This window comes from Haematobia irritans, chromosome 2 (genome assembly GCF_050003625.1).
Source record: "Haematobia irritans isolate KBUSLIRL chromosome 2, ASM5000362v1, whole genome shotgun sequence".
In the NCBI taxonomy this organism is placed as follows: domain Eukaryota; kingdom Metazoa; phylum Arthropoda; class Insecta; order Diptera; family Muscidae; genus Haematobia; species Haematobia irritans.
The window spans coordinates 75,582,579-75,607,383 of NC_134398.1; the positions used below are offsets into that span (position 1 = coordinate 75,582,579).

At 31.9% G+C, this 24,805-nt stretch overlaps 1 protein-coding gene across 3 annotated transcripts in view; it reads right to left on the bottom strand.

Moving 5' to 3' along the window:
• Positions 1-24,805, bottom strand: part of LOC142225536 (uncharacterized) — a 455,965-nt gene that overhangs the window by 65,627 nt on the left and 365,533 nt on the right. For all 3 annotated transcript variants that reach the window (XM_075295326.1, XM_075295327.1, XM_075295325.1), the window contains one exon: positions 620-751. In XM_075295326.1, the coding sequence (XP_075151441.1) occupies positions 620-751 (132 nt within the window). The remainder of the gene's footprint in view (positions 1-619; positions 752-24,805) is intronic.

Genomic DNA, 24,805 nt, shown 5'->3' on the forward strand with positions numbered 1-24,805 from the left:
GAATAGGGAAAACAATTAGGTAATATGTGGAAAAATTTTAAAATTTGAAGAAGAACAAAAAGTGAAGCAGATTTTTGGAAGAAGGAGTGACGAAGTAAATTTTGTGAAATTGAAACAAAATACTTCGATTGAAGTAGTAGCGGCAGCACTGCTGCCAAACACATATACACTCACATGGATATATGCTCGCATTACTACAACAACAATAACAATGACAATAGACAATGAGATGAAATGAGAATGCAAAATAACAAAGAAAAGGGGTTGTTATTCTATGAGAGAGTAAGAACTAACATACCGATTTGAAAATAAGCAAACAAAAGAACATAAAAGAAATTTAGGAAAGTACTAGAAAATGAATAGATGATTCCAACAAGTGATAACGAAATTTTATGGTTACAATTTGAAATTTTAAATTAACAGAAACTAATTTAAATAAACTTAAATCTATAATTATCAAATTCGTAACAATAATATTTATTACATATTTTTGAGCACACTGGGAAGATACTAGCTTTTATAATTCTATTTAGTCATTCTTTGGACACTTTTAATATTTCGGTTATAAGGTTTAGTTAGAAATGGCTAATAAACAATAGTTTCTTAATTTAATACTTACAATAGGAGACTTTCATCTGCACCTTTGCTCAACTTATAATTTGGCCCATTGCACTGTACACGTCCCATGATCGATTTAAATTCATTGCAAAGTTTGTCTGTGGATGGGTCGGAGTAATCCCGTTGCGAATGCCTTTTCAATTATAAATAATAGAAAAACATAACAAATTAGAATTATATGAGACGCATACATTTATGATAAAATTGTAGTATATGAGTTGGTGAAACATGCATGCACAAATAATATGAACGATTGTATTTGAAAATAAAACAGGTTTGGAATTGACTTCTTCCACGAAATCTCCTACATTCTAATGGGAGTGGGGTACGTTGTCTCTTCCATTTGTAAAATATTGGTTTGCGGGTTACAATTTAGGGAAAGTATGTGAGTAAATTTAGTCAATTTGTTTTTTAGTATACAATGTACAATATTATTGTCATTCATGCCGGCCCTGCCATTTTGGTCCGATTGGACCAAAATTGGTCCAAGAGATTTCTAATTTTTAAATTTGGTCCCATGGTCGGACCAAACGTAATTTAGCCCATTTTGGCCCATTTTCATTTGGTCAAATTTATAAACTTTTGAAGAATTTAAAATTTTTATCACATAGTCAATAGTATCTATGCACTGAAAAAATATTGGCGTGAGGCTGAAGACTCATTTCTCTGATATAAAGATTGTTTCCCAATCCAAAAGTCGGAGATATTTTTAACACTTTATTTTAAAGTCGTTTCTTACTTGAACCATAAAATAATTTTCACTTGTAGTCGAGTCTTAATTTGGAAATTTAAGTAGTCGTTCAGACGTTTTTAATGGACATTAATAGCACATGAAGAAAACAGCTGGAATAATTAATAAAATTTGTTTCCTACAAACAAGTACGCAAAACTCAAATATACAAGTGAAATGTGTCCTTACTTCAATTCTCCCCTTTTTTGGCTCACAATCAATACCAAAATCATTAGTGTACAGACAAAATCTTTGGAACCAAACATCAATGTTTTTTTTTTCAGTGTGGGGTTAGATACCATTTCAATCGCAGAAAATCGAATGAAAATTTCGTGGTTTAGGTCTTGGGCCAGGTTTTACATCTTTTTGGACAGTTTTAGCCCTATTCTCGAATGTGCGCAAAAAGTAGAATTGAGCTATATAAGACTATGGACCGATAAAATTGTGGGTGCAAAGCAACATTACAGCAAATTGGATGAAAATTCGGAAAACTATTATAATCTCTCTAGAAGTAAAATCGGGAGATTGTTCATGGGACAATGCCAATATAAACCAACTGCGAGACTGTTGTTGTTTTTAACTACCTCTAAGTCGAAAGTTTAAGTCAACTTTTTGTAATATTGAATTTCGACTTTTGATGTCAACTAAAATTGACTTTAAAATTCGACCTTTTCAAATAGTCAATTTTTTGAAATTTTAAAAAAGTTGAAAAGTCGACGTTTTGATTCCTATGACATATCATTTCTTTCTGGTTTACTAAACTTTTGTAATAAGAGCACTATGTACAATAATATAATACTTTTAAGGTGTTTTCTACGAAATTGGAAATTTGGTCCGCTGGAGGGAATTTTGGTCCGATTTTGGAAAAAATTTGGTCGAGTTCTTGGAATTTTTAGTATTTCCCCCACCATGGAAAGCTACCACAGTTTGGTGGTTTATTTTTATATTTTCACATAAAGTAAATAGGCGAGTAAATACCAATATTTCTGGGAATATATGACGGCCGAAAAAATAATTTTGGTAAGTTTAATATGTTTTAGCACTATTAATCTTTACTAATACGAATCTCCTTCATTAGATGTGCATAGGACATACAAAAATATTCCACATCTCCATATATGTATGTAAAATATTGATACTAATAAAAGAATTGCTATATTATACATGAAGTAATTTATAAAATTCTTTAAGCTCTTTTTTTGAAATTTACTTTGTTGCTTATTAATTAAAGTTGAATTGGGAGAGATTGAAAGACGGATTGAAGGCATCAAAAACTGACGTTCGGATCTGGTGTATGTATAGCGCATTTGCGTTATTCTCTTTCCACGATTGGATCTTGAAAACTGTAATCTCTCACATACATATTTTGGTTCAGCGATATAAATAAATTGTTGGAGAAAAATTAGGTATTTATAACTAATTATGACAAAAAGACCAAAGGTTATAGATTACAGAAGATGGCAGATTGGCTACTGAGCACATCATACCATTTACCACATTAGTTTAATACTCAAACCAAACGCGTATACGACAAGTATTGACATAGCGTTAAAATACAAATAAAAAGAAATTAATAGCACGAAAAATTTAACAATATAAATTGTTTCATTAAGAAAATTACATTTTTCATTTAAAAAATAAAAACGAAAAACAACTAAAAGATTACAAACATGTATTAAACTAATCTGGTAAATGCGACATTTGGTACGACGCAAGCCAATTTCCTATCTTCCTCAAGTCTATAATCTTTGACTGAAGAGATCGAACGATTTACCAGATTAGTTTAATACTCGAACCAAACGAATGACAAAGTTAATATACCCCTATGGTGGAGGGTATAATAATAATGCGAGTAGTAATCAATTCCTAATTATCAGTTCATTTTTTTTGTTGCTTTTTTATATACATATGTCAAATTGTTTTGTAACGTAGTCTACATATTGTAGTTCCCAACGCTGTTTAACCTAAGATATATACTTAGTATTAAGGTGCAACTATATGTCAAGTTTATGCAGTCCTAGTTAGTTTTTATTAAATAAAAAACAAAAATTAGAAATCAAATATAAAATAACTCAAATATATAAGTTCGAGGATTAAAAATTGTTAACATAAAAATATATATTATTTAAATATTAAATTTTTAGTTGCAAATAATTCAACTTATTGGTTAATAACCTGCGTTAGTAGGCATTTGAGAGTAGTAATCAATTCCTAAATTTTTATATTTATATATCAAATGGTTTTTGTAACGTAGTCTACATATAGTAGTAAGATATATACTTAGTAATAAGATGTAATAATGTCAAGTTTTTGCAGTCCTTGATTGTAGTCCTAATTATTTTTATAATTTTTTTAAGTAAATTTAATGTAATTCTTTATTTTGAGTATCCCTGTAACCGTATATGGCCATTTCGGCTTGGTTGTAAAATGAGTTTTCGAAATAAGTTAAATTATAGTCCTTCTCACAGACATAGCCAAATATTATAGATTACAGAAGATGGGAGATTGGCTACTGAGCACATCAAACCATATACCACATTAGTTTCATACTCGAACGAAACGCGTATACGACAAGTATTGACATAGCATTAAAATGCAAATAAAAAGAAATTAAGAGCACGAACAAATTTCCATAAAGGGGAAAATGTATTTTTTTTGTTGTTGCCTAAAATTTAAAATTGTTTCATTAAGAAAATTACATTTTTCATTTAAACAAGTAAGTAAAGTAGAAAGTCATATCATACCCTAAACCACCATTACAGAATTAGTAATCATAAGCAATTGTGGGGTAACATATACACCCTTACAAAAAATCGCTTCTGTAACATATACTCCCAAACATATTTTGCTTCAAGCATATACATTTTTGGGTATTGCCCAAACATTTATATGTTTGATCTCTACCAATATATAATATGTTTGAAAGCATATTGGTCTAAACAATATATGTTTGGGTAGTCTAAGTTCCAAACATTTTGTATTTTTGCATCCAAATTCAATAATGTTGTCTTCCAAAAAACAATATGTTATTATGTGACCATATAATATGTTTGGAAGCATTTTGCACCCAAAAATATTATATGCTTAAAAAAAATTCTCCCAAACAATATTGTGCTCAAAATTTTATTTATTTATTTATATATTTACAATCATAATGAATTATGAAAATAAACAGGTAATATAGGTGATAACAACAAAGGTTTTCGACCTGAATGCTCAAAATTTTGTTTCTGCCCAATTGTATATTCCCCGACATCTTTCTCACTTCCACGAGATTTTTTAGTTCTTAGCACCTTTTTCTGTAATACAAACATTGTAGAAGAAATTATTCAATTTTATGATTTTTTTATTTTAATTTTACCTTTTGCCGGACGGGGATTCGAACAGCGGACCACACAGTTTGTAAGGATCAAAGAAGTAGCTGATCAATTGCCCAAGGAAAAATAAAATGTTAATTTTGTAATAACAAGCAACAACCACCAACTTAATTCAATATCGCTCCCTGTTAAATAGCGCTCCAAGCTACTAAACACATATATGTTTATAGGCTATTTCTAAATTAATATATGTTTGCATCCAAGCATATTATATTTACAAACATTTTATGTCCCAAACATAATATGTTCTAACATATTAACATATATGTCCCAAACATGTTATGCTAGTTTATGAACATTATATGCTTGCACTCAAAAATATTGTGTTTAAAAATTTGTGTTCCAAACATATAATGTTTATAGCCAAACATATGAAAAACAGTCTTTTTCATCCGTGTAGGTCTGGAAGATAAACCGCAGTTGCATATTTAAGAAAATTAAGGGGTACATGTCTATGGGTGCTTTGTGTCAATCTGACTATAGCTCATAGTCAATGTTGCCAGGGAAAATTTTCGGTTTACCCTACAAGGACAAAAAACAGTTCCCTACTTTCCCATACATTCCCAAACAATTTTCCCTACTATATTTTTCGTTAAATTTAAAAAATTTTACAAAACAAAAATGGTTGTAAGTAGTTTATTATCTTAAAACATGAATATGCTACGTATATAACTTAGAATATAAATTTGTATTACCACCACGGTTGCCACTGTTGGTAGTATTCTACCCAAATTAGTAATCTTTTTTGTTAAATCTCTTTAAAAATAAAATTTTGGAAAAAGTTTCTATAAACAAATTTTTGAGAGAAATTTTTCTATAGAAATAAAATTTTGACAATAAATTCTATAGAAATAAAATTTTGAGAAAAAATTTCACAGAAATACAATTTTGAGAAAATTTTTTATAGAAATAATATTTTGAAAAAAATTTCTATAGAAATACAATTTTGACAAAATGTTTACCACACATTGTTAAAGATCAAGCATTGCCGGCTTCTAATTTCCTCCTCTAGAGCCACCAAAATGTAAAAATTCTTACAAATTGTGTTGAGTGAAAATGTCCTACATTGTGGCCCTACGTCCCTACAAGACGCTAAATATTAGAAAAACCCTATATGTAGGGACTTCCCCTACTTCTAGCAACACTGGCTGTGTTGATATTGCGCCTACGGTGCCAGTATGCCACTAATATTGAGCCCATTATTAAAAAAGAGAAAATCGTTAAATTAGTGTGGGTAATAAATACAAATTTGTACAAATCGAGCAATATTCTTATGTAAGAGCTACAAGTACGTATAAGTACGATCGGCTAGTACATCAAAATTTGAGTAACATTGGTTAATAAATAAGAGTACTATGGCCAAATTTGGGAAAATCGAACGATGCATATATATATGGAAGCTATATCTAAATCTGAACCAATTTGCATAATATTTTGCGGGTTTGATTAATACCACAAAAGGTTACCTTGTGCAAGATTTGAGTAAGATCAGTTAAGAAATGAGGCCTGTATGGTCAAACATAAAGTTGTTAGGGGCGAATTTTTCAAAATCGGGTGATACATATATGGGAGCTATATCTACATCTGAACCGATTTCGATGAAATTTTGCACATATAGTTAGTACTGTAGGGGACTGGATCTAGCCAACTTTTAGTAAGATCGGTTAATAAATAAGGGTTCTATGGCCAAATTTGGGAAAATCGGGATATACATCTATATGGGAGCTATATCTAAATCTGAACCGATTTCGATGATTTTTTGCACATATAGTTAGTGCTATAGAAGGCTACATTTAGCTAAATTTGGGTAAGATCGGTTGATAAATAAGGGTTTTATGGTCAAATTTAGAAAAATCGGGCGGTACATATATATGGGAGCTATAGCTAAATCTGAACCGATTTCGATGAGTTTTTGCACATATAGTTAGTGCTATAGAAGATTATATTTAGCCAACTTTGAGTAAGATCGGTTGATAAATAAGGGTTTTGTGGCCAAATTTGGGAAAATCGGGCGATACATATATATGAGAGCTATATCTAAATCTGAACCGATTTGGATGAAATTTTGCAGACTTGAAGGGCCATGGAAAAGATTACCTTTTGCCAAATTTGGTGACGATCGGTTTGAAAAAACGCGCAATGTGACCCCATTTGTCGAAATCGGGCGATACATATATATGGGAGCTATATCTAAATTTGATCCGATTTCTTCCAAATTCAATAGCGTTCGTCCTTGTGCCCGAAAAACTCCCTGTACCAAATTTCATCAAAATCGGTTAATAATTGCGACCGGAATCCTGTGAACAACAAATACATGGACAGACGGACGGACGGACGGACGGAAGGACACCAAGCGCTAGATCGACTCAGGAGGTGATTCTGAGTCGATCGGTATATATTTTATGGGGTCTAAAATCAATATTTCTGGTAGGCAGATTTTTTGGCCGATCAAACTTATTATACCCTGACCACTATGTGGTTTAGGGTATAAAAATAAAAACGAACAAGTATATACAGCAGTAAGTTCGGCCGGGCCGAATCTTAAATACCCACCACCATGAACCAAATATTAGGGTTTCCTTTGAAATTTCAGGAGGGCTTGAGGACACTTCCGGAAGATAAATTTAAAGATTTCACCTACGAGGACTATATCAGGTTCTGGATTTATAAGAACCATTTTTGTTTGAGTTTTAGAGGAATTATTAACATCTCTTGTAAGTGTGCAAGAAAATTATAAAATAACGTCTTGATTTGAAATCTTAAATCTGTAGATTTTCACCGGGAAGTAAAATTTGGAAATATATGGGGGCTATACCAAAACATGGACCGATACTCACCATTTTCGGCACACCTATTTATGGTCCTAAAATACATCTAGATTTCCAATTTCAGGCAAATTGGATAAAAACTACGGTTTCTGTAAGCCCAAGACCCCAAATCGGGAGGTCGGTTTATACGGGCACCATACCAAAACATGGACCGATACTCACAATTTTTGGCACACCTCTTTATGATCCGAAAATACCTCTAGATTTCAAATTTCAGGCAAATTGGATAAAAACTGCGGTTTCTATAAGCCCAAGAAGTAAAATCGGGAGATCGGTCTAAATTGGGGCTATACCAAAACATGGACCGATACTCACCATTTTTGGCACACCTCTTTATGGTCATAAAATACTTCTAGATTTCAAATTTCAGGCAAATTGGATAAAAACTACGATTTCTATAAGCCCAAGACCCCAAATCGGGAGGTCGGTTTATATGGGGACTATATCAAAACCTAGACCGATATAGCCCATCTTCGAACTTGATCTGCCTGCAGACAAAAGACGAGTTTGTGCAAAATTTCAGCACGATTGCTTCATTATTGAAGACTGTAGCGTGATTACAACAGACAGACAGACAGACAGACGGACATCGTTATATCGTCTTAGAATTTCTCCCTGATCAAGAATATATATACTTTATATAGTCGGAAATCGATATTTCGATGTGTTACAAACGGAATGACAAACTTATTATACCCCCTTCACCATTCTATGGTGGTGGGTATAAAAACAACTAACAGATTTCAAACATGTATTAAACTAATCTGGTAAATGCAACATTTGGTACGACGCAACCCAATTTCCTATCTTCCTCAAGTCTATAATCTTTGGGCATAGCCACGTCTGGCATAATAAGGTATGTAATTCATAACCCAAATGTTTTTTTTTTTTGCATTAATTGTTTTTTTATTGAATCTTTCATATGACGAAAATGACAATAAGTTTTCAAATATTAACCTAAATTTCTATTTATGAGTGTTGCCATTGCAAAACACCCTGTTTAAAGTTGTCATGTCAGGTTTGATAAAGTTTACACTTTTGTGCTTTTTTGATAAATTTCGACTGCCAAAACACCGTGGCACGTCCGCGAGCCATTTGGTACTTTTTCATCACAATTACTCTATATAGAGTTATTCTGTCCTAAATGTGAACGTTTCGGAGAAATCAACTCTAAAAATGATAAATAGCGGACTTCCATAATGAGGATATATTCATTTTTATTACGGGATCTCAACATTTTTGAGAAGAATATTCTCTATACCACATTCGTCCGCAAATGTGAATCGCGAAATGTGCCACAGTGCCACGGTTGCTATAGTTGGTAAAATTCTACAAAAAATGGTAAATTGTTTATGTTTTGTAGATTTTACAAAATCTTCTATGGAAATAAAATTTTAACAAAAATGTCTATAGAAATAAAATATTGAAAAAATTTTGTATAGAAATAAATTGTTGACAAAATTTTCTGTTATAATAAAGTTATTCCTATAGAAATAAAATTTTTACAAAATTTCCTATAGAATAAAAATTGGACAAAATTTTCTACAGAAATAAAATGTCCACAAAATTTTCTATGGAAATAACATTTCGGCAAAATATTGTATAGAAATAATATTTTGACAAAATTTCCTATAGAAATAAAATTTTGACAAAATTTTCTATAAAACAAGTAAGGAAAGTCTTAAGTCGGGCGGGGCCAACTATATTATACCCTTCACCAATATGTATACCAACATTTTTGATGCCATTTTAACACCTTCAAATTTGTTAGGAGCCATTAAAGCTTTATATTCTCATATACAAATTTAATGCTTATCTAGAGCATGTAATTGCCGCGAAAACCATGTATTTTGTCTTTGTAAAAATAGTTTTCGAGCGGAGAAAAATAACCATTTGATTGGTTCTCAAATACGCAAACATGTTCTATCATTTAAATGATAGAATTTGAGACCATTCAATTTTTTTACTATTTTACAGGGAAAAAAGTATGTTTATAGGTTAAGTATAGACATGTCAAGAACCATTACATGGCCATAAAGACATTTACATTTTTTTCGTGACCATTTAATTTTTTAACTTTTTTGCAGTGAAAAGAATTTGAGCAGGTACACACGATTTTCATTTTGCGCGTCAGTCGTGTGTTGATTGTTTCTTGGAATGAACGGAGAATACGGATTTACTGTGTTTTGTGTTAATTTATTTATTCAGAAGTGGCACGTGGTCTTATGTGAACACAAAAAAGGAAAGTGTAATTGAAAAAATGTACCTGTTTTTTCTTTTGCATTTTGCTATATGGATCATTTATTTTTATTTGCAGTTACATGATGTCTGCGTTTGTACAATTGATGGGCACTATGTAAATATGGAATAATTACTTATTGTTGAAATTGAAATAAAATAGAGTGATTTTCATTGAAGGTTGGGGTTGGCATCTACACAAAGATCTGCTACTTTATATTTCAATATTTTGTGGCGGAGGGGGACCTCCCCTTTGTTCGACTTTTTTTTAAGTACAGTGAAAAAACTAAAATTCTCTAAATTATCTGAGATTTATAGAGAACATGCAGTGAGGTTATGGAATTAATATGGGGTACTTGATGATTTCATATATGGACGGGGAGGGGACCTCCCCCTTGACTACTTTTTGAAACTTGGAAAAAATTATGCGACTTGCTTGAAATTTTCATTGAATGTTGGGGTTGACATCTAGACAAAAATCCGCTACATTATTATTCGATATTTGGTCGGGGAGGGGGACCACCCCTTTGCCCGACTTTTTTTAAGGTACAGTGAAAACAAAACGAAACTCCCCCGACTGAAATTTTACGGAAAAAATGGGTGAGATTATGAAATTTATATCAGGTTCCTGATTTTTTAATAAAAATAAAAGGGCATAGGGAGACATCCGCTTCTCTTAAGTACATACAGAGAAACAAGTAAACTTTACCGAGTTACTTGAAATTTACAGAGGACTGGGGAGAGGATACGATATTAATAGTTGATACCTGATTTTGCGATATTTGGACGGAAGAGAGGCCGCCCCCTTAGGCTTATAATTTGCTTGACATTTTCTGAGATACGCTACATCACTTTTCGATATTTGGTCGGGGAGGAGGTCCTCCTCTAAAACTGCAAAAATTTTTTTTAAGTTTTCTTGAAATTTACAAAGGCAATGGGGGAAGGTTATGAACGAAGAGGCAACCTTCCTTGCCCCACACTTGAAGGAAAGTTTCAAGAATTTTCAGGGAAGGTTAGGGGTGCTATTCACTACGGTGTTTGTCGATATTGTATCGGGGAAGGTGACGTCCCGTTAAAAAAATAGAGCAAAATTTAAACATCTCGATCTACTTGAAATTTACAGGGAACGTGGGAGGAGGTTATTAAATTTATACATGATTTTTAAATTAGTATATGATATTTCGATATCTGGTTGGGGAAGGGGAAAATTTTAATAAACTTTGTCGATTTACTTCGATTGACCATTGAGTAGTTGTGAAATTAATATAGGGTACGTGATAGACCGATATCAGGTCGGAGTGGAGCAAAGGTGGGCAGAGGGTTCCCTTTTGTATGTTACTATAATATTGTGCTTAACTTTCATATATGTTGAGGAGAAGGATACCTTTCCTTGACAAGTCACTTTTCGATTTTTTTTAGCACGAAGGATAGTAAAAATGTTATTTCCATTCCCTGTGCACACTTTTAAGTGATCTACGTTGGCCATATGACTGTAAAACGGATGACAAATATATATATATATATATATATATATATATATATATATATATATATATATATATATATATATATATATATATATATATATATATATATATATATATATATATATATATATATATATATATATATATATATATATATATATATATATATATATATATATATATATATATATATATATATATATATATATATATATATATATATATATATATATATATATATATTTGTCATCCGTTTTACAGTCATATGGCCAACGTAGATCAAAATTCCCCTCCGATTTACTTAAAAGTGTGCACAGCAAATGGAAATAACATTTTTACTATGCATGCCAAATTTAGGAGGCTTTTGAATGGATATTTAGTTTATTGCTATAGCGTAGGTAGTGAATTGCGTCCGCAACGGGTTTTACATTTAAGTCTTTGTGGATATTTACGTTTTTCGTAATATATTGGATTGTCTCCTCTGTAGTTTGTTGATGTTAGTTAGTTAGCACATGCTGTTCCTCAGAGCTGACTTTGTATTCTAGTGGTAGAGTTGAACGGTGACCAATAAGTCATTGCAGCTGGTTAAATTTTAGATTTATTTGCGTAAGTTTTGCACTTATATGATGCGACCAGGTTAATAAATAAATACTTTATTTTCTCTTTTTATGGTACAGAAGAATTGAATATTTTTATAGCGGAACAGGTATTACTGTTGAGTGTGAATGTTACTGCATTTAGTTGCGTTCACAGCAATTTTCCATTTTAGAAGCAATTTTTCTAGCTCATGGATATGCATTTGCAACTGGTCTGATGTAATAAGTGGGTCACGATGAGTGCCAATAAATGCAGTGCCATCTGCGAATGTGGATGTCATAGTTAATGATGTAGTTGGCATATCTGCAGTAACTATGATATATAGAAGAGGTCCCAGTATACTATCTTGTGGTACTCCCGCGTGGATGCTTGTGGTACACGAGATAGTGCCCTTTGATTTTACTGCGAAAGTCCCATTTGATAGATAACTCGATAAAAATCTATGGGTGTTGTCTGGTGACAATCTACAAATTTTATAGATGAGTCCATCGTGCCACACTTTATCAAAAGGTTGAGAGATGTCTAAAAATAAAGCTTAACAGTATTGTTTTTTCTCGTAAGCTTTTTATACCCTCCACCATAGGATGGGGGTATATTAACTTTGTCATTCCGTTTGTAACACATCGAAATATTGCAAGACCCCATAAAGTATATATATTCTGGGTAGTGGTGAAATTCTGAGTCGATCTGAGCATGTCGGTCCGTCCGTCTGTTGAAATCACGCTAACTTCCGAACGAAACAAGCTATCGACTTGGAACCTGGCACAAGTAGTTGTTATTGATGTAGGTCGGATGGTATTGCAAATGGGCCATATCGGTCCACTTTTAACAACCATGCAAAAATTGGTCCATATCGGTCCACTTTTACGTATAGCCCCCATATAAACGGACCCCCAAATTTGGCTTGTGATTACTCTAAGAGAAGCAAATTTCATCCGATCCGGCTGAAATTTGGTACATGATGTTAATATATATTCTCTAACAACCATGCAAAAATTGGTCCATATCGGTCTATAATTATATATAGCCCCCATATAAACCGATTGCCAGATTTGGTTTGCGGATCCTCTAAGAGAAGCAAATTTCATCCGATCCGGCTGAAATTTGGTACATGATATTAGTATATAGTCTCTAAGAACCATTCAAAAATTGGTCCATATCAGTCCATAATTATATATAGCCCCTATATAAACCGATCCCCAGATTTGAACTCCGGAGGCACTTGGACGAGCAAAATTCATCCGATCCGGTTGAAATTTGCAACGTGGTGTTAATATATGGCCGCTAATAACCATGCCAAAATTGGTCCATATCGGTCTATAGTTATATATAGCCGATCCCCAATCACACAAAAAATGGTCCATATCGGTTCATAATCATGCTTGCCACTCGAGCAAAAATAATCTAGCAAAATGTGTCGAAATTTTATTCCTATAGAAAATTTTGTCAAATTTTATTTTTATTTCTGTAGAAAATGTTGTCAAAATTTTAATTCTATAGAGAATGTTGTCAAAATTTTAAATCTTTTGAAAATTTAGTAAAAATTTTATTTCTATAGAAAATTTTGTCAAAATGTTATTTCTATAGAAAATTTTGTTAAAATCGTATTTCTATAGAAAATTTTGTCCAAATTTTACTTCTATAGAAAATGTTGTCAAAATTTTATTTTGTCAAAATTTTATTTCTATAGAAAATTTTGTCAAACTTAATTATATACGTATTTAACCGGCCATTTTAAGTTTAATATATACCACGTATGGACTACGTGGTATATATTACGGTATTAGGAAGTTTTAAGATACCTTGTCATCGGCAAAAGTTACCGCAACCCAAGTAAATCGATTGTGGATGACAGTCTTCAGTAGAAGTTTCTACGCAATCCATGGCGGAGGGTACATAAGCTTCGGCCTGGCCGAACTTACGGCCGTATATACTTGTTTGATTTCATTAGTTATATGTACTTGTTCTATGGTACTGTGTCTTTCTCTGAAACCGAACTGATGGTCTGGAATCACACAATTAGTCGATTAAACGATTTGATTTTCTTTAAGAAGTTTTTGGATAGAATTGGAAGTAAGCTTATCGGACGATACGACTTTATTTGGGTTGTGTCTTTGCCGGGCTTCTGGATCATAACTATTTCGGATCGTTTCCAAGATTGCGGGAAGTAGACTTGGGCAAAATCGTTCACCGTATTGATTCGGACTCATCGTTCCTAGAAGTGCCCATATGTAATAGGTACTTTTAGTTAATGTGGTATCACAATGGACTGAATAGTCTAAGTGAGCCTGAATCTTAATCGGGCTGCCACTTTAACCTAACCTAACCATCGTTCCTTTTGTACAAAGGAACTAGTTCCTTCAAATCGTTCTATCGTTTCTTTTCGTTCCGGCTTTTATGTTTGCCATCACTGTCTACTATTAAAGACAAGACATAAAATTGTTTGTTCACTTCGTGCAATGATGTTCAATTGGCCGGAAGATAAAACAAGTATATACGGCCGTAAGTTCCGCCAGGCCGAATCTTATGTCTCTCCACCATGGATTGCGTAGAAACTTCTACGAAAGACTGTCATCCACAATCGAATTACTTGGGTTGTGGTATCTTAAAACTTCTTAACATCGTTTTCTAAATTGTGATTTAGTCCATACATGGTATATATTAGACAAAAAAGTTATGTATAGTTGTCTATAAATAATTACGAATCGATATGGTTGATTTTTGTTTCAATTAAAAAATTTGTTGAATTAATTAAATTTTTAATTGAATATTTTTTAAAACTCAATTAAGATGTTAATTGGAAATATTTTTGTGAAATTTTTTTCTGTGTATGTATTAGAGGTATTGGAAAAAACTCTGGCTTCTTGGGGCCATATAAATGCGCATCGAGTGAGAAATATATGGGAGCTTCATAAATCTAAATCTGAGCTGATTTTTTCCAAACTAAATAGGATTTTATTCTGACCCAAAACACATTCTTGTGGTAAATTTGGAGTCGATTAGACTAAAATGTATTCACAGACAGACGGACATTGCTAGATCAACTCAGAAGCCAGTTACATAAATAAAAAGTGTTTTTAACATTTAGGTTTGGCCGTCGGAGTCGAGAAAAATTTTTACGACACCAGCAAAATTTTCAGACTCCGACTCCACAGCCCTGCCTCAAACAAAATATTGTTTCTATTATGCCAATAGAAAAATTTCACTCGAAATATTATATATTAAATATATTTAATTTAGAACATATATAGGGTGAGTGCAACAGATGTGGTAGCCAATTGTTTTTCGAGAACCAATTTTTTTGTTTTTCTCCGAGGCTAAGATTTTACCACAGCAGGGAGAAATTCTAAGACGATATAACTATGTCCCTTCAATAATGAAGCTATCGCCTTGAAATTTTGCACATATTCGTTTCTTGTTTGCAAACAGGTCATGTCTGAAGATGTGTTAAGGTTTTGATATAATCCGCATATAAACCGATCCCTTGATTTGGGGTATAGGGCTTCTAGAAACCATAGTTTTTATCCAATATCCCCAAAATATGGATATATTCTAGGGCCACGAAGAAGTGTGCCGAATATGGTGTATAGTAATCTCCCTATACGATTTCTCTAGAAGCCGCAACTTTTCTCAAATTCTCCTGAAAATGTAGAGGTACCAGAGGCAGCTGCGCTTAATATGATGTTCTGTTTTAAATTCTATATATTTTCAAGTAACACCCTAGACGGACGAAAAATATAGTTTTTTATGTTTCGGTGTAAAAATTATATGTTTGGAACTCAAATTTTTAGCGCATAATTATGTATATATAACATGTTTAGCACATATACATAGATATACATTCCATTTGCCTGCATATAATGTTTTTGACGCAAACATATATTAATTTAGAAATTTCGTATAAATATATATATATATATATATATATATATATATATATATATATATATATATATATATATATATATATATATATATATATATATATATATATATATATATATATATATATATATATATATATATATATATATATATATATATATATATTAGAAATTTCGTATAAATATATATATATATATATATATATATATATATATATATATATATATATATATATATATATATATATATATATATATATATGCATTTAAAACTTTTGTACTTAATTTCATTTTTACCTGTCCTTGTGTCCTTTCGTTATTTTGTTGTATATTTTCCACCGTTTTTTTTTTTTTTTTCCTTTGCCTGAATATTTTGAATTACTAATCGTACGTTTCGATTTCTTTTAACGAACCCAGAAAAAAAATTGTGCCCATAATGCCAAGATGATAAAAAAACAGATGTTCACACATATATAAAATGCTGCTCTCAAGGCGAAAACACATGCTGTTTTTTTTTCAAATGTCTATTGGTTCCGAATGTCTATTCTCTTTACTTCGAATACTCATTGTGATATTCAAATTATATAATATTTAGACTTAAGCATATCAAATTTTGGCCTTATCATAAAACAGTTTTCCGAAACAACATACAAAAGAATTGGTCCAAATCGGTCCATAATTGTATATAGCCCCCATATTAACCGATCCCCGATAGGAGAAGAAAATTTCATCCGATCCGGCTGAAATTTGGTACATGGTGTTAGTATATGGTCTCTAATGACCATGCAAAAATTGGTCAACATCGGTCCATAATTATATAACTACAGCCCCCATATAAACCGAACACCAGATTTGACCTCCGGAACCTCTTGGAAGACCAAAATTTATCTGATTCAGTTGAAATTTGGTACGTGGTGTTAATATGTGGCCTCAACACACCCATGCAAAAATTGGTCGAAATCGGTCCATAATTATATATAGCCCCCATATAATCCGATCCCCAGATTTGACCTTCGGTGCCTTTTGGAGAATCAAAATTCATCCGATCTGGTTGAAATTTGGTACGTGGTGGTAGTATATGATATTTAACAACCATGCCAAAAGTGGTCCATATCAGTCCATAATCATATATAGCCCCCACATAAACCGATCCCGAGAGTTGACCTCCGGAGCCTCTTGGAGGAGCAAATTTCATCCGAGTCAGTTGAAATTTGGTACATTGTGCTAGTATATGGTCGTTAACAATCATGCCTAACTAGGTCCATATCGGTCTATAGTTAGATATAGCCCTCAGATAAATCGATCCCCAATCACACAAAAATTGGTCCATATCTAGTTCATAATTGTATATAGCCCCCATATAAGCGACCCCATTATTTACATTCTGACTTTGTACGTACCGTGCAAAAGTCCATATCGATTCGTAATTATTTGTAGACTTACCTATACCTACCTTTATTGTCTAATATATACCACGTATGGACTAAAGGTGGAATTACATACCATGCGAGCATGCGTGCGTACGTTATATATTATTGTCAAAAAAAGTTTAAATGTGGGAACTACTGTTGTTTGAGTCACACGACAAAAGTAACGTATGCATATGACGCATAAAGTTGACGAACTTTTAACTTCTCAATGCGTCGGGTGCGTTGACAACATTAAACAACATGTAAACAAATCAAGAACCGAAAGTCAATCTAAAATATTGACGAGGAATTATTGATTGATATGTATTTTAACATAATATTCTATACTTTAAAAAGTGCGTGGAATACAAAATCATAATAAAAAGCACAGGGACAAGGAATGTGATCAGCAAATTCATTGGTGTTCCGATGCATTCTGTGTAACTCAATGGAAGAATCGTATTCGTCAACGCATTCGAATACAACGTACGCACGCTTGACCGCATTGTATGTAATTCCACCTTAACTCACATTTTAGAAAACGATGTTAAGAAGTTTTAAGATACCACAACCCAAGTAATTCGATTGTGGATGACAGTCTTTCGTAGAAGTTTCTACGCAATCCATGGTGGAGAGACATAAGATTCGGCCTGGCCGAACTTACGGCCGCATATACTTGTTTTATCTTCCGGCCAATTGAACATCATTGCACGAAGTGAACAAACAATTTTATGTCTTGTCTTTAATAGTAGACAGTGATGGCAAACATAAAAGCCGGAACGAAAAGAAACGATAGAACGATTTGAAGGAACTAGTTCCTTTGTACAAAAGGAACGATGGTTAGGTTAGGTTAAAGTGGCAGCCCGATTAAGATTCAGGCTCACTTAGACTATTCAGTCCATTGTGATACCACATTAACTAAAAGTACCTATTACATATGGGCACTTCTAGGAACGATGAGTCCGAATCAATACGGTGAACGATTTTGCCCAAGTCTACTTCCCGCAATCTTGGAAACGATCCGAAATAGTTATGATCCAGAAGCCCGGCAAAGACACAACCCAAATAAAGTCGTATCGTCCGATAAGCTTACTTCCAATTCTATCCAAAAACTTCTTAAAGAAAATCAAATCGTTTAATCGACTAATTGTGTGATTCCAGACCATCAGTTCGTTTTCAGAGAAAGACACAGTACCATAGAACAAGTACATATAACTAATGAAATCAAACAAGTATATACGGCCGTAAGTTCGGCCAGGCCGAAGCTTATGTACCCTCCGCCATGGATTGCGTAGAAACTTCTACTGAAGACTGTCATCCACAATCGATTTACTTGGGTTGCGGTAACTTTTGCCGATGACAAGGTATCTTAAAACTTCCTAATACCGTAATATATACCACGTAGTCCATACGTGGTATATATTAAACTTAAAATGGCCGGTTAAATACGTATATAATTAAGTTTGACAAAATTTTCTATAGAAATAAAATTTTGACAAAATAAAATTTTGACAACATTTTCTATAGAAGTAAAATTTGGACAAAATTTTCTATAGAAATACGATTTTAACAAAATTTTCTATAGAAATAACATTTTGACAAAATTTTCTATAGAAATAAAATTTTTACTAAATTTTCAAAAGATTTAAAATTTTGACAACATTCTCTATAGAATTAAAATTTTGACAACATTTTCTACAGAAATAAAAATAAAATTTGACAAAATTTTCTATAGGAATAAAATTTCGACAAAAAAAAAAAAAAACGGTGGAAAATATACAACAAAATAACGAAAGGACACAAGGACAGGTAAAAATGAAATTAAGTACAAAAGTTTTAAATGCATATATATATATATATATATATATATATATATATATATATATATATATATATATATATATATATATATATATATATATATATATATATATATATATATATATATATATATATATATATATATATATATATATATATATATATATATATATATATACGAAAATTCTAAATTAATATATGTTTGCGTCCAAAAACATTATATGCAGGCAAATGGAATGTATATCTATGTATATGTGCTAAACATGTTATATATACATAATTATGCGCTAAAAATTTGAGTTCCAAACATATAATTTTTACACCGAAACATAAAAAACTATATTTTTCGTCCGTCTAGGGTGTTACTTGAAAATATATAGAATTTAAAACAGAACATCATATTAAGCGCAGCTGCCTCTGGTACCTCTACATTTTCAGGAGAATTTGAGAAAAGTTGCGGCTTCTAGAGAAATCGTATAGGGAGATTACTATACACCATATTCGGCACACTTCTTCGTGGCCCTAGAATATGTCCATATTTTGGGGATATTGGATAAAAACTACGGTTTCTAGAAGCCCTATACCCCAAATCAAGGGATCGGTTTATATGCGGATTATATCAAAACCTTAACACATCTTCAGACATGACCTGCTTGCAAACAAGAAACGAATATGTGCAAAATTTCAAGGCGATAGCTTCATTATTGAAGGGACATAGTTATATCGTCTTAGAATTTCTCCCTGCTGTGGTAAAATCTTAGCCTCGGAGAAAAACAAAAAAATTGGTTCTCAAAAAACAATTGGCTACCACATCTGTTGCACTCACCCTATATATGTTCTAAATTAAATATATTTAATATAAAATATTTCGAGTGAAATTTTTCTATTGGCATAATAGAAACAATATTTTGTTTGAGGCAGGGCTGTGGAGTCGGAGTCTGAAAATTTTGCTGGTGTCGTAAAAATTTTTCTCGACTCCGACGGCCAAACCTAAATGTTAAAAACACTTTTTATTTATGTAACTGGCTTCTGAGTTGGTCTAGCTATGTCCGTCTGTCTGTGAATACATTTTAGTCTAATCGACTCCAAATTTACCACAAGAATGTGTTTTGGGTCAGAATAGAATCCTATTTAGTTTGGAAAAAATCAGCTCAGATTTAGATTTATGAAGCTCCCATATATTTCTCACTCGATGCGCATTTATATGGCCCCAGAAGCCAGAGTTTTTTCCAATACCTCTAATACATACACAGAAAAAAATTTCTCAAAAATATTTCCAATTAACATCTTAATTGAGTTTTAAAAAATATTCAATTAAAAATTTAATTAATTCAACAAATTTTTTAATTGAAACAAAAATCAACCACACAAATTAATAGTATCAATTATTTTTTACTATCATTTCTGTGATTGAAGACATTTCAGTTAAAAAATAACTTGGATCAATTAATTTCGTGATTGAATCAGAAAAAAATTTTTTTGTGTGTATCTATCGACGGATAAATCATAAATACAATTTTCCAAATAGCATAAAAATGGCTTTAGATTTCTACACCCAGAAAAAGTGCATTCAGAACTAAAGGAAAAAATGTTCATCAATTTAGTTTAGCCAATTTATTTCCATTAAGTTAAATATTTTTTTAAGATAATAAAATTTACTTGCTTCAGTAAAAAAATCCTAAACTGGAAGCAGTTAGGAATAGTTCATTAACTGGGTATAAGAATTTACTACTGAACAAGACAATTTTATTCACTGATAAGAAAGCATTCGTAAAAATAAACAAAATATGAACTAAAACTAAGTTTCCTCAAAATTAGTAAAATTTCTTATTAAATGATAATTCTGACTTCCATTAATACAGAAAGCTTATCATAAATAAGAATAACACTTAGCATAGAAAATAGTTTAGTTCATTCGTACTAAGAAGTATTCAATCCTTTTAAAATTTAAGGAGACACACTTGTTAGAAGATAGGAAATTTTCCTATATTTCTTTTATCTACCTGTAATTGATACCTGTAATCGATGTAATCGATATGTTCTCACGTGGGTTGTTTTTTTTTTTTTTTGGAATCGCGTTGTTATGGTATACGGAGGGATTGTTAAAAATAATATAGTAAAATAATATAATAAATAACAAATAAAATATATAAAATATTTCTTATTTTAAATTAGTGAGAAAAAAATTATGTTCGTGATGGTGTATAAAGAAAGAAAACAGAATAACAACCCCTTCATTCGTCTTCATTTTGGAATCTTCAATTAACAGGTAACATTCAGTGACGCTAACATTTGGGAAAATTTGGTTTATGCTTTTTTATATTTGTAGGCATTGCCATTGCAAAGAGAGGACAAAATCGTTAGGCAGCAACTTATTAAAAGTGAAAGGTACAAGAAACATTACGTTTTACAGTTGATAACATTACATGGAAATTGGAAATAGTGGAATAATAAACTAATATTTCGATGCTGTTGATTCTTAATAAATATATTTAATATATTAATAAAACATGTCATTTATTGAAGAAAAAATTGCCTATATAAATAAATAAAATTGTATTTAAAAACGAAGATAAGCAGTTCAAATTTTGAAGTGAAAAGTTTACAACAAATATGTACTATTTGTCCAAATGAATGAAAAAGTTAAAAAAAATCATTCCATATATGAATTCAATTCAGTTAAATTTTTTCATCTTAACCGAATCTTAACATATGTACCCTCCACCATGGATTGCATTGAAACTTTTACTAAAGACTGTCATCCACAATCGAATTACTTGGGTTGCTGTAACACTTGCCGATGACAAGGTATCGTAAAACTTCTTACCACCGTGTTCTCAATTGTAAGTTAATCCATACCGGGTATATATTAAACAAAAAAGGCCGATTAAATAAGTAAATAATTCAGTTTGACTAAATTTTCTATAGAAATAAAAATTTGACAAAATTTTTTATAGAAATAAAATTTTGACAAAATTTTCTATAGCAATAAAATTTGACAAAATTGTCTATAGAAATAAAATCTTGACAAAATTTTCTATAAAAATAAAATCTTGACACAATTTTGTATAGTAATAAAATTTTGACAAAATTTTTTATAGAAATAAAATTTGATAACATTTTCTATAGAAATAAAATCTTGACAAAAATTTTGTATAGTAATAAAATGTTGACAACATTTTCTGTAGTAATAAAATTTTGACAAAATATTCTATAGAAATAAAATTTTGGTAGATTATCTTGTACCAAGTTTCAATTCGATAGCTTGGTTCGTTCGGAAGTTAGCGTGATTTCAACAGACGGACGGACATGCTTAGATCGACTCTGAATATCACAACGACCCAGAATATATACTTTATGGTGTCTTAAAGCAATATTTCGATTTGTTACAAACGGAATGACAAAGTTAATATACCCCCATCCTATGGTAGAGGGTATAAAAATTAATTGAAATGTGAACTTAAAATCAATTTTTTCCAATTATACAGGATATCTAAATATGGCATTACCTAATGTATTGCAGAGATACTGCAAGTGGGGGCGCAATGTTTATGCTACCACAATGCAAACCCTGCACATTCTATACTTAATTACGATTTCCACACCCAGAGAAGGAATATGATCACCTCAATCATGTTTTAAGAGCAAAATGTTATTTTTGGGTGGTGACCATGTAACATGGTTTTCGCAACCATGTTATTTCCTCGGAAATCATGTATCTGATTTCGGCAAGCAGGTTATATTTGACGAGAAAATAACATTTTAGTGACAATCATGTTACATGGTCACCATACAAAAATAACATTTTGCTCTTGAAACATATTTGAGGTGATCATATTCCTTCTCTGCGTGCATGCATGAAATCCCCAATGCCAATATTTTTGACAATTATTAATGATTTGCCAACCGAAGGAAAAATTTCGCCGCAGAATCCCCCCAATGTCATATTTAGACTTCCGCAAAATTCTTCTTCCATCTGTCTCATTTGCTTACTGCCGCTATACTGGTAAAGAACAATCCAATAGAAATATATCCAATACTTTAAATACCATCACAACCAATTTGTTTCCTATTTTTTGGTGATCTCTCTTTGGGAATATATCTCCGACATCTCATCGAGCAATAAGACAATATTCATACTTGTCCACTGACAGAGTGTCATCCTACTCACATCAACACTTTTAAAGTTGTGCCTTTGGAAGAACTTCCAAAGTTTTTTGCTGGAGACCTATTGTATTATTGTCAAAATATGTAGGCGTCTCAACACCTCTTGAATTTACGTCGTCGCCTATTTGAACATCACACCCAGAAAAAAGTGCCTTCGAAACGAAAGGAAAAATTTTTCATCAATAACCTTTATCCATTTTATTTCCATTAAGCTAAATTTTTGTGAGAAATAATAAAATTTATTCGTTTCAGTAAAAAATCCTAAACTGTAAGCAGTTAGGAATAGTTCATTAACTAGAATAAGGCATGGAATTTTACTCATACTGTTTTCTTCGCAGGGTATAAGAATTTACTATTGAACACGAAAATTGTATTCACCGATAACAAAGCATTCGTAAAAATAAACAAAATCCGAACTAAAACTAAGTTTCCTCAAAATTGGCATAGAAAAATATTTTAGTTCATTCGTACTAAGAAGTATGCAATCCTTTCAAAACATAAGGAAACACACTTGTTAGAATATAGGAAATTTTCCTATATTTCTATTGTCTACCTGTAATCGATACCTGCCATCGTAATCGATGTGTTTGCGCGTGGGTGTAATCGATATGTTTGCGCGTGGAATGTTTTTTTAGTTGGAATCGCGTTGTTGTGGTATATGAGAGAGATTGTTAAAAGAATAATATGGTAAAATAATATAATAAATAACAAATAAAATATATAAAATATTTGTTATTTTAAATTAGTGAGAAAAATGTTCGTTTTTTGAAAAAAAAAAATTTATCAATGTTCGTGATGGTGTATAAAGAAAGAAAACACCAGCAGAATAACAACCCTTTCATTTGTCTTCATTTGGGAATCTTCAATTATCAGGTAATATTCAGTGACTCTAACCTTATGTAACAAAAATGGTTTATGATTTTTTATATTTGTAGGTATTGAAATTGTAAAAGGAGGACAAAATGGTTAGGCAGCATCTTATTAAAAGTGAAAAGTACAAGAATAAGAAAAAGTGTGTTTTACAGTTGATAATATCACATGGAAATTGGAAATAGTGGAATAATAAACTAATAAAGGGTGATTTGTTAAGAGCTTGATAACTTTTTTTTATTTGAAACGTTAGATTGGTCCATGACATTTACTTTTTGAAGATAATTTCATTTAAATGTTGACCGCGGCTGCGTCTTAGGTGGTCCATTCGGAAAGTCCAATTTTGGGCAACTTTTTCGAGCATTTCGGCCGGAATAGCCCGAATTTCTTCGGAAATGTTGTCTTCCAAAGCTGGAATAGTTGCTGGCTTATTTCTGTAGACTTTAGACTTGACGTAGCCCCACAAAAAATAGTCTAAAGGCGTCAAATCGCATGATCTTGGTGGCCAACTTACCGGTCCATTTCTTGAGATGAATTGTTCTCCGAAGTTTTCCCTCAAAATGGCCATAGAATCGCGAGCTGTGTGGCATGTAGCGCCATCTTGTTGAAACCACATGTCAACCAAGTTCAGTTCTTCCATTTTTGGCAACAAAAAGTTTGTTAGCATCGAACGATAGCGATCGCCATTCACCGTAACGTTGCGTCCAACAGCATCTTTGAAAAAATACGGTCCTATGATTCCACCAGCGTACAAACCACACCAAACAGTGCATTTTTCG